The sequence below is a fragment of the Glossina fuscipes genome, unplaced genomic scaffold (genome assembly GCF_014805625.2).
Source record: "Glossina fuscipes isolate IAEA_lab_2018 unplaced genomic scaffold, Yale_Gfus_2 221, whole genome shotgun sequence".
NCBI classification, from domain to species: Eukaryota; Metazoa; Arthropoda; class Insecta; order Diptera; family Glossinidae; genus Glossina; species Glossina fuscipes.
In genome coordinates, this window is record NW_023998564.1 from 217,537 (window position 1) to 228,951 (window position 11,415).

Genomic DNA, 11,415 nt, shown 5'->3' on the forward strand with positions numbered 1-11,415 from the left:
CTATTGAGTTGCTAGTCGAGACTCTTGCCTACTCGGCCACTCAGGCGGATACACTACCAGGTAAATCAATTAAAACCAGCGAAAAAAATAATACACACACAAAAAACAAAATACAAGTGCGTTTATAAAAAAAATACAGGTTTTATTGAAAACCTAAAAAATAATTAAAATCGAAATCAAAATTTCAAATAAATGAAAAATTTCCCAAACAAGAGGAAAGACAAGACACATACCCATGCGTTTAGAAAAAGAAGATTTGAAAGGGAACTTCATAATGAGAAGACGGATGAACGCCAATAACCCGGTTTAATAAAGAAAATTTTCAAAGGGATATTTTTCATAGCGTATTAAATGAATATATTAAGTGCAATCAATATATTAAGTTAAATGAATTCGTCTCGCTGAAGTTTGTTGCTCCACAAAACCCGCCTAAATTAATGAAGTGCTTTGCAACAAATATATTTTAATTTATTATTTTTATCTTTACTATTTTACTTCTTATTCTTTCTGCTACTTTATTTGTATATTTTTAGATTAAATCTTATCAAAGAAACGGGGTGAATTCATTTGCACATCTATTAATGTAAAGTTTCAGATGGCCTATATGTTTGCAGCAGCAACACAAATTAAAAAAAAAAAGCCTCATGTTAAATAGACTTCATAAACCAAAGTATATAGGGTGATATTTTCTTTTTAAACATTACAACAAATGATGCCGCAGAGTTAATATACACTTCCTTGGATGTTCCTTCTTGTAGCCTTAAATTTGATAGATAGCCAGCCAGCGAGTGATGCATACATTGATGCAGTCAGTTGTCGCCAAAAATATTTAAATATTCGCCATCCTACAAAATAGAAATAAATGAAAAATACCGTACAAAAGGAATTGTAACGTTATTTTCGGATTACTTAAACATCCTGAAACATGCTTGCCAAAGGATTAACATAATCCGCAGGCATATTTACTTCTCTCAACCACTCGACAATTTGTTCCTCCTCTCCATCCTACCTAGTACCACTAGTATCCCAAAATAAATAAACTGGTGTCTCAAAAATCAGCGTGAAAATCAGGCAAACAGGATAGGATTAGTCACGTCCATATATAAAACGCAACAAAAAAAAGAGCCGCTATGTTAAGTATATGCATTCTTCAACTTGACACACGATATGTGCACGGTTTATTTAGTTTATTACCTTTTTTGCTCAATTAGGTAAACCTTCTGGTGCTGATTTGCTAACTAGCAGAAGAAGAAGAAGTTTATTTACTTTTTTGTGTATTTTGTATTTTATTATTTGTCGCAAATATGCATGGTACAATAAGTAAAACCATTATAGTCGGGCAAGGCCTGCCACTAAACACCCTACACCACATTTTGTAACACAATTCTTATTTTTACAACAGAACAAAAAAATTATTTCCATTATATGTTTCTATATAAAGGCATATTTTTCATGTGCGCACTTATCCGGAAGCGGGCCCAAAACGCAACCTAATGTAATGTAATTTTAATCCTTACATAGGGCAGAATCCAAAAATAGGCTTACTTGGTCTAAATTTTGTAGAGTTTATTTTTGTATGAAATTGATATTAAGGGTCTATTTTCATCTTATATTAAAACTTCTCTGGTCTACGAAGCATCAATTTTCACGAAAATCCGTATTGGGATAGGCTCCAAAAAATAAGTGAGATGTTCCAAATTTGGTAGGGCTAATTTTTTATATTAAATTATAACGATGGCATAATTTTTACCATGAAGCATTGAAAATTGTACTTTTTTGTTGTGTGAACATTAGCTTTTGTTATATAAGAGGAGGTTCGAAAATTTCTCCACTCAGTCCAAAGTTTTCATACCAATTTAAAATGGCGAAGTACTATTACTTAGCCACTTTTGCCGAGAAATTTTGAAAAATCCAATCTTTTCCCCTATGATGACTTTCCAGAACACGGCGTTATATGAGGTGTGGTCGAGAAAGTGGACCGTTCATCGTTGGGCCAAAACATGTCACTGTACCAAGTTTCATCAAAATATCTCAAAAGTTGCGACTTTTAGCTTATACACAAACTACACGGAAAGACATCAGACGGCCAGACAGGCTTAGATCAACTCAAATTATGATTCCCAATCGATCGGTGTAAAAGGAGTCTATTTTAAGCCTTTCTGTGGGTTACATACATTCGCACTAATCTAGTATATACTCTGCCTCAAATGATATAGGGTATAAAAAGGTTGCTAAAAAGTTTGTTTACAAATTATTCATTTTTTTCGTGTACTTCATTTTATTATTTATCGCAACTATGGAACAGGAGAACCCTGGCAGCCCTGTTTGGAAAGAACAAATCTTTTGCTCGTTTACCCTAAAAAATTTTTCGTTGTGAAATATCAAAAACAAATACTAAAGTACACTTTGTGGAGCAAAAAAGCGCAACGCGTTCCGATAGTCCTACAAAATTTGCTGTTGCTTCAACTTCGCACGCTCCTTTGCTCAACATGTGTTGCAAACTTGCAAATTTGTTCAATTGTTGATACAAAAAGTATCCTCAGTGCAACACATCTTCAAACGATTTCAGTTTTTCCGGCAATCAGAAAAATTTTTCATCCTTAAGTGGCAGGTAAGTTGTTGGTTGTCCTTTGAGTTAAAGTGAGCACAAAATACAACTCATTCTAGAGGCTTACTGATTTCAACGAATTTTTAAAAAAGCGTAGATCACTTCTTTCTGAATACTACCCAAAAAGGCTCAAGACAAGTGTCACTCGGAAGTCGACGTGTTAAATAGCACCCTTTCGACTGCTACCCGCGATAATCAAGCTGAGATGAGGGAATTTTGCTCCCCTTCTCAGCTTGGTTCTACAACCTGCTTGCAAATCCCACAAATGATGTGTCTGTTGTTTCCATGATCTATGACATCATTGCGCAATAACACCTTGTCTGGGTTACGGATCACTGTGGTTTCTCTCTGAATGGAAAAGCTGGCTTCTAGGCACGTGAAACTCAAATTGATGGTAGAATTATATATGTGAAATACCCGCTCAATCTCTAATACCATTGGCGGCGAACTTAATGAGGAATATAATAATGTCGCAAGAGCAAAAGCGTCTTTTCTACAAAATATTTCCGTCGTTGTCCTTTAAACCACTACCCAACTCTTTTTTCTCGCCGTGGGAGACCAAAGTCCTTATCTCAAAATGATCCGAGCAGTGACGCTCACGCCACATACCTGGGTCATCGTCAAATGCAAAATCACAGAGTGCGCGTTTGTTTTTTTGGTAGTCTTAACGACTTATTTAGTATTTTTTGTGCTCACGACAATCCTCATCTAAAGAAGCTAATTGCTTTCACCAAAACTGGAGATTTTTCTTTCTAATTTTGTTTGTTTTTTTTTATCCATCTACACAATCGCTGCTCGCATGCAAATCTCACTACCTCTTTCTGGATATCGTATCTGCACTGACAACACATACTGAACTTATCCACAACCGGTTCTTGTATACAAAACGTCTTAAATCAATGTATTTCCACATGGCGCCGTTTGGAATTTTTGGGACACCGCTTGATTGCAATGTCATGCTTGCAGATATAAGAAATTTCCTCCAAACGTATACAACCCAAAAAAGAAATTATGAAACGCCTGAAACTAGATACAAATTTAAGGCTTGATCTTAAAGCTATATTAGACGATGAATACATAAATGAAATACCTTTTGTGGATGTCTATATTGTCGAAATAAATGATAAGAGGCTGATATCGGAAATTTTGCAGAGATTGTCTGTCTTACTACCTCTAAACGATTTGCAACATTTAAAACGTGTAAATGGAAACAGAATAATAATATGTAAATCCGAGCACTTAAGCAAGCATCGTGAAACCTTTGAAGCAATGAAAGAATTATTGCCAATACGGGGACAAATTTTAAAAGTGCCGGCTCTAGCACCAAGACTGCGTTGTCAATACCGGGCAGCAAACAATTCGTGGCCGTGCAAATTTCATAATGATAAATATTTAGAACAGCGATATGAAGGTACAAATTTTAATAGTAAAGAACGAGAATTTCATCTACAAGTAGCAAATTTTTTAAAGGAACTTTCAAAACATCTCAAGGAATGCGTAGCTGTTTGCATAGATCCTCGCTTTGAAAGCGTCGTAGCTGTAGCTAGCAGCGGCCGAGACTTAAATCCTATAATGCATGCTGCTTTGATATTAATCGATTATGTGGCTCAATCACAAGAAAGTGGTGCTTGGAAAGGAAAATACTTCAAGGAGGAAATGTTTCCAGCGGATGATTTAAATTTAAATTCGTGTTTACGCGGTATACCTAAACGTATTATTGAATTTTTAAAAAATAGTGAAGAGTTTTGTAATCTTAAAATAGGCGCCGAACGGCCAAGAAAGAAAGATCATTTGCAAAATATGCCGACAGATTTCTCTGATAATTTAGCGAAATTTGGCCCATATTTATGTACCGGTTACGACGTTTACCTTAGCCAAGAACCTTGCCTTATGTGTTCTATGGCTTTACTGCACAGTCGCGTTAAACGCATTTTTTTCCTTCACGAAAGTAATAATGGGAGTTTAAAAACTCATTTCAAATTGCAACAAGTAAAGGATTTAAATCATCATTATGAAGTGTATCAATTTGTTGCAGAAATCTAAACTAATAAAGTTAATTTCTTAAGTTCATTTTACTCTTAATATTTTATATGCTTTAATCTGTAGAAGCTTTCATCACCCCTTGACGAGCTGGTGATGAGATTAATCCTAGTAATTGACAATCAGCTTCCAGTATAGTTAAATCTTTTGAAGATCCCAAGAATCTAGTAGATAATTCCAAGTCCTTGATTCTCAAACGTACTCGAGCGCCTCGTACATATTCATCACTGTTACGCATAGGTCGCGTACACACGCAATGGAACTTCCACCCAAAATCGATATACAAATCGTCGCCAACTACGTGGAAGATTTTTCCACTTACAATCTTACTTTGAGGATCGCCCAACTGTTAAGAAAAAAATTTTGTAAGATGCTTTCTCATTTCATGTGATTAGAAATTTACATCCACAAGTTTAGATTTCCTCAGCAAAGACGCAAAAGACTCATTATCCGGTTTTTCAGGGGACGGCTTTATAGCGTGCTTTTCAAAGGCTTTTGCAAAACCGCTACGATTATCTGCAGTCTGATCTTCAGTATTTGTATTGAAGCTTAGTAAGCATTGTGAAAAAATGAACTGTTTTTTAGTGGTATGAAGAGATATTTTTGCGGTTTTATGCAAAAAAAACATATCGATTTAAAAACACTATGTTACTCTTACTAAACATTTATGTTACTTAAACAGCTGTTTTACAATAATAATCGAGTTATGTTTAATGAACACAGCTAACTAGAGATGGCGATGTCATTAGTTCTCTTGTTTAATTTTTTAAAATTTATTTTTATTAAAAATTAGTTAAATGAAGTATTTATCACGGTTTGATTTAAATGAAAAAGTTTGTATGTTACATAACTTGTGTGCAAGGGGCAAGTTTTTTGGTTCAAATGCAAAAAAAACATTGCTTTCGTTTGTACGGCATTAAAGTGAAAATCACTAAATGTGCATTACTAATACCAATTTTAAAAGCTTACACAATTTTGGAAATTTAAAATTTTTTTTTATATTAAAATTGAATAATAATCACATAAAATGATTCAACAACAGCGACAGCGTATTGAACAAGCCGTAACCGAAATGATTGATGACATGGATAAGACTCATTTACGTAAAATACAGGTAGTTTACATCACATATGTTTGGATTATGTCGGAACATTTTCCGGGCCGGGTTAATGTGCGACCGAACCGGTTTAAAACTTCTGGTTTTGTCATCCTTTGCAGGTAGATATGCATAAATGTGCTGCAAAATGTTGTGAAGATGTCGAAGCCAGTGTTGAAAGTGTTCAACGTTGTGTTGAACGATGTTCCAAACCTTTCAATCGGGCGCAAAATTATGTGCATCATGAATTAGGGGAATTTCAAGATCGCCTTCAAAGATGCGTTATGGTAAATAAAGAAGAGCTTTCTTAACTATATACTCACTAAATTATATGTAACTTTACTTTTGCAGCAATGCAACGATGATGTTAAAGTAAAAATGTCAGCTAGTCCTTCGGCGGATGAAGTAGCGAAACACACAGATCAGTTTGAACGTTGCGCAGTTAAGTGTGTAGACAAGCATGTGGGTTTACTCTCAACCATGATGAAGACAATGAAATCTGTTTTGGCTAAAGGACCCGATCATATACCTCAAATACAATAACACATTCGTCCATATATAATCATTAACATTGATTCGGTTCTTTACTTCTAAAGAATGGAAAATAAACGACAGCGATATATTTTATGTTTATTTTAAAATGTTACAAACTCGCTCTTTGTTTATTGCCTTCTTTGAATATTTTCGGTGTTGCAAAGAAGAACAACGGTCAGTCCAAATCAAATTTTAGGTATTCGGGTTGTTCAGAGCTAGGTCTTCTCTCATTATTTAGTTACTTCTATCCGCGACTAATCAATATCCAAATATTTACATGCTTTTCATGTATAAAAATAAAACACAAAAATAAAAGTAAAGGTATCCATTACTTGAAACCCTTGTAGACGAAAAGTATTCATTTTAAACTTTATAGTTACCAATTAAGAATATATTCACGAGTTTCAAGAATTTGTCGTGATTTCTACGATCTTCCGCATTCTAGCATATCGCATATAGACGGACGAATAGATCATAGCTTAGAAAATTTATGTACTTTATGTACTTTACAGCGTCGTTGACTGCTACCTTTTGGCATCACCAACGGAAGGACAGATCGAACGTACTTTCAAAAACTAATTCTCAACAACGAAGGGAAAAACAAAAAAAAAAAAAAGGAAGAAAAAAAACAATTTAGGAACAATATTTTATTTTTCGTTAATGAACAGAATTCTATTAAACATATATTGGTTGTCTTGACTATAAAAATGAGGTAGTAAACTCTAATAATTTTTTGTAATTGTAATGTTGGCTTCCTTCAAATTAAAGTATAAATACTTAAAAAAAAAAGAAGAAAATTGTTTTCAATTAATTGCATGTAAAGCAAGCCGCTGAGTGAAAAACAATGCTAGACGAGCAGCGCAGACGAGTAGAAAAAGCTGTGACCGATTTGATAAATGATTTATATAAGAGTCATTTAAGAAAAATGCAGGTTTTTTTTTACAAAATTCATGATTTAAACAGTTTTACAGATTTAACTATTTTTCTCAATTCAAACCTTTCATCTCTTGCCAGTCTGACATGCATTCGTGTGCTGTCCGTTGCTGCGATGATATAAGAAAACAACCACGTATGGACAATGTACAAAGTTGCATCGATGAATGTGCAACTCCCTTGCTAAAAGCCCAAGATTACATGCAACATGAATTGGGACAATTTCAAGTACGTTTGCAACGTTGTGTGATGGTTAGTGTATATGCTTTACAAGGATTAACTATTATCTTATCTTGTTACTCCATCTATGCTCTGTCTCTCTATTCACAGCAATGCAATGAGGACGTACGCAGCCTAATCCCTAACAATACAAATGAAGCGGATATGGCGCGTTTTCGTAATCAGTTCGAACGTTGTACTATACAATGCGTTGATAAACATATAGATCTCATACCAAACATGATGAGAGCTATGAAATCTGTTTTATCAAGCGGTCCAAACGCTATGCGTCAGGCTTAACGATTCCCCTTTTTATAATGTGATCTTTTAATCGATTTAAAATTAATTTGTTTCTATTTTTGCATTTTTTTGGTAAAAGATGTTGATGCTGTGGTCATTTAATTAAAATAAAAACTGGAAGGGAAATAATTTAATAATTAATTTGATATTCGTTCGCCTTAGTATTTGTAAGTGGATGTAGTTATATCTCGTGTTTTCATCACGCAATAAACAACAGACAAGTAGGAAAGTTGCATTCGGTTGTGGAAGGATTCCTTAATCCCAGCATGTTCATGGTTGAGATTTACTTGGACGACTCTTTTTTTCGTTTTTATACATGCACTATAGAGTTATCCGTAGGAAACACGTAGAATGTTTAATGGCTGTACAATCAGTTATGAGCAATTAACAAAAAAAAAAAAAACTTTTTGGATTTGAAAGCAGAGGTGGTCTCATTTAGAGCTTAACTGCAGAAGCGTCCTTTAAGTGACATGGCTCGTTTTCAATACCAACTTGTGTACAAGAATTACCAATATTTTTGTCAAATTTTTTCCATACGGCAATTTATAACGCAAAGCTTACACTTACACAGAATATTGAATCGATCCAAAATTGATCATGGGCGCCTCTTTCCATATGTCGCAAATGTTTCGAAGAAAGTCATCCCTCGGTGGTGAGAATGAAAACTAACACAAAAAAATAAATCGAACTTTGAATGCTCATTAACTGAAACAAATCTGCTAGAGCCGCACAGTTGATCGTGGGTAACTTAATAGGTTGGTAAAAAGTATTTACCGAAGAAAAACATCCACTGCCCCTGGCAAATACATCTCCGACTTCCAATTTTGATGTCGACGGGAGGGCTAATTTGTTGATTAATTTCCAATAAAATTTCCTTTTTGTAGTCATCGCCGAAAGATGAGGTGTATACTCATTTAGTCAGAACGTTCGCAACGCTCAAAAGGAAGGAGCAAAGATCCTATAAAGTATATGTCAAATCGGTCGAAGGACACGCCCACAGCATCGCGTAATATGAGAACACTTCCGTGTTTCAAAAGAAATAAAAATTGGGTTTCTACTCTTCACTCATAAACTCATAGTAAATATATGTACAAAACTTTGAAGGCATATTCTATTGGCGTTGCTGTAGTATTCGTGCACAAAAATAGAAAAAATTGACCACTTGACTTGACCAATATTATAGTATATCAAAATTTGATTATTTTTTCAATGCCTTTATAACAGGCAAAAACAAGCCTAAAAAATGCCATAAAGTGTGCAAATTTTTGGCCAGTTGCAGCCCTTGAATGTACTTAAACATCTCTGCCGGTTTGCGTAAGATTGTACTATTTGCGGTAAACAATCTTCCATTAGCGAAAATGAAGAAATCGCTTAAAAAGTTGCAAACGAATTTGGAATTGAGCTAAATTTTTCAAAAGACACGCCTACAACACCATCTAAGACAAAAGCTTTTATTTTGAAAATAGAACAAACCAACTGCGCCCGCTCGATATTATAGAATACGAGAATTTTGTCCTTTTACTTCTTTTCTAAATTATGGCGTCCTACTCGGCAAATAATTAACTCTAAATGCAAGTTGTGTTTTCCTTTGCCTCCCTCTCTTTCCGTCTCTCTGATCAAACCAATCTCATCTATCTTGCGCGCTCTCTCTCTCTCCGTCTATCTTCTTCTCTCTATCTGTCTAACGCTGTTTCAGCAGTTTGCTTGTTTCTTATCGTTTCACCTTTTCACCCTTTTGCCTTATTATGAAATTGCACATTGCAAATGTGATCAACTATAACCAAATCCTCTTGTCTGTCCTGCAATTTTCTTTAAAAATCGAGAGCGGCTTTTTGATTTATTTTGATTTGGTATAAGCCTCGTTCAAAGTATGCAGAAAAAATTATTATCATACCCTACACCACGCGTCCCTTCATAAAGCAACGAAATTGTTATGCTTCCTAACGTTTGGGGAAAGCTTCTTTCATTGTGATCCATTGTTTTTTTTTTACCTACCCCGCTTGGGGAATGTTAATTTTGTGCGGATCCATCATTTACTATACCGATTTGAGCTTATCCGTCGACCTGCCCGTCTTGTGTTTTTGTGTTTAACCTACAGGCCGCAATTTTTAAAATATGAAATATGGTAGAGTAACGTGTTTTGGCTCAATTATAATCGCTATTGAAATTGGTTCGGATTAGATCACTTTTCCGATCGCCTCTCTTAAAACACCTCACTTCGAAAAGTCGTTATATGAATAGCTGTTGGATGGTATATTTATTTAGTGTACGTATTTAACGGTAGGCCTACGATAAAGTTATTTATTGTTTTCATTGAGACATAAGTTGATAGCAAAAAAGCAAATACGTTCTTTTTGAATTAATTGAAAATTTGTTCTTAGGTCTTGGAAACGGTTTCTTTATTAAACTCACCATTAGATTGTGTAGTAAATGGCCCTATTGTTTCTGCGATTTTAGCTATTCCGTTGAAACCAAATTAAGATTAAAAAATTCGTTAAGAATCATCCGTATTTGTATGTTCTCTCTCTATATGTGTATATACATAGAATATATACATATATATTGTTCAAGGTGAGTTTTTATTTTTCTTGGAAAATATTTATTTAGTCATCAATACGTACTTTATCCCCTTCAAAGCAATCTTCCTTAGATATAATACACTTGTACCAGCGCTTTTTCTGATCCTCGAAGCACGTCCGATATGGCTCTGATGGAATGGCTCTTGCAGCGAAGCTTTTTTTATCCCCTTAACTGAGCTAAAACTCCGTCCTCTCATAGGTCTCTTCGCTTTTACGAAGAGAAAAAAGTCGCCGTTTTGTCTTTGACCAAATAATATACGTAGCGCACGAAATTTGAAGAGTCAGCTATTTTTTTCTTGAACATACATCGTATATATATATATATATATAAAACGCAAGACATATCTATGAATAAATACACATATATAAATATATGCTTATTTTATATATATATATATATATATACTTATTATATCCACCTCTGTAAGATGGGTGTGTGGTACTCGTCTTGTTTTTTGTCCCTATAATATATATTCTTGATCAGCGTGAAATTTGGAGTTGATTTGACCATGTCTGTCCGTTTACGTGTGTGTGTGTGTGTGTGTGTCTGTGCGCCTGAGTGGCGTGTGTTGTGGGCAGTCTCCTCGTCGCAAAAAAGAAAATATCGACTTCAAATTTGGTAGAAACATTGGAAGTTGTCGCACGCAGGTTGGTATTGAAAATCAGCCAAATTGTTTAGAGCAGAAGCGCGCAGTGGAGCGTAAACTGAACGCAACTCCGTTTCTTTTAACAATAATTTTTAGTTTTTTGCTCGTTACTCGGAATTTATTAAAGTTAGAAGGCCGAAACGTTGCACGTTTACTTTACGAAGCACTCTACTCTTTACGTAGAAGAATCGAAACAATCGACCATGCCCGCATAAAGTTACGATAAGTTAAATTTAATTTTTTTCATTTTTTTAAGGTGTTCTGCTTGTTATCATAAGGCAAACAAGACAGAATACTTAAAACTATTTTTTACACTCCTCAAATGAAGATATATTATCTGCATAAAAATGGGTTAATTTAACTTTCTTACTTGTGGGGCTATATCATCCTTAAATTTAGGCATAGTGGTGGCCAGCAAAGGTCATAAATAGCGGAAGGTGGGAAGACTATTAAGTTAGA

At 34.7% G+C, this 11,415-nt stretch overlaps 4 protein-coding genes across 5 annotated transcripts; 3 read left to right on the forward strand and 1 right to left on the reverse strand.

Annotated features, from left to right (window-relative positions):
* The first annotated feature begins 2,323 nt into the window (after window positions 1-2,323).
* Window positions 2,324-4,690, forward strand: LOC119642244 (probable inactive tRNA-specific adenosine deaminase-like protein 3). 2 transcript variants are annotated; one of them, XM_038041310.1, is made up of 3 exons: window positions 2,324-2,611; window positions 3,575-4,307; window positions 4,371-4,690. In XM_038041310.1, the coding sequence occupies exons 2-3, from the start codon at window positions 3,620-3,622 to the stop codon at window positions 4,649-4,651; spliced, it is 969 nt and encodes a 322-aa protein (XP_037897238.1). In that variant the 5' UTR covers window positions 2,324-2,611; window positions 3,575-3,619; the 3' UTR covers window positions 4,652-4,690. The 2 variants fall into 2 exon arrangements, with proteins under 2 accessions (XP_037897238.1, XP_037897237.1); XM_038041309.1 differs by having other exon boundaries at window positions 3,575-4,690.
* On the reverse strand, window positions 4,653-5,358 carry LOC119642245 (28S ribosomal protein S28, mitochondrial). The gene is made up of 2 exons (XM_038041311.1): window positions 5,052-5,358; window positions 4,653-4,994 (listed from the first exon to the last, which is right to left on the reverse strand). The coding sequence occupies exons 1-2, from the start codon at window positions 5,274-5,276 to the stop codon at window positions 4,704-4,706; spliced, it is 516 nt and encodes a 171-aa protein (XP_037897239.1). The 5' UTR covers window positions 5,277-5,358; the 3' UTR covers window positions 4,653-4,703.
* Window positions 5,359-5,578: 220 nt separating this feature from the next.
* LOC119642246 (protein FAM136A-like) lies at window positions 5,579-6,390 on the forward strand. Its single transcript, XM_038041312.1, has 3 exons — window positions 5,579-5,762; window positions 5,867-6,031; window positions 6,096-6,390. The coding sequence occupies exons 1-3, from the start codon at window positions 5,676-5,678 to the stop codon at window positions 6,285-6,287; spliced, it is 444 nt and encodes a 147-aa protein (XP_037897240.1). The 5' UTR covers window positions 5,579-5,675; the 3' UTR covers window positions 6,288-6,390.
* A 732-nt stretch (window positions 6,391-7,122) lies between these two features.
* Window positions 7,123-7,730, forward strand: LOC119642309 (protein FAM136A-like). The gene is made up of 3 exons (XM_038041418.1): window positions 7,123-7,209; window positions 7,293-7,463; window positions 7,542-7,730. The coding sequence occupies exons 1-3, from the start codon at window positions 7,123-7,125 to the stop codon at window positions 7,728-7,730; spliced, it is 447 nt and encodes a 148-aa protein (XP_037897346.1).
* Window positions 7,731-11,415: the final 3,685 nt, after the last annotated feature.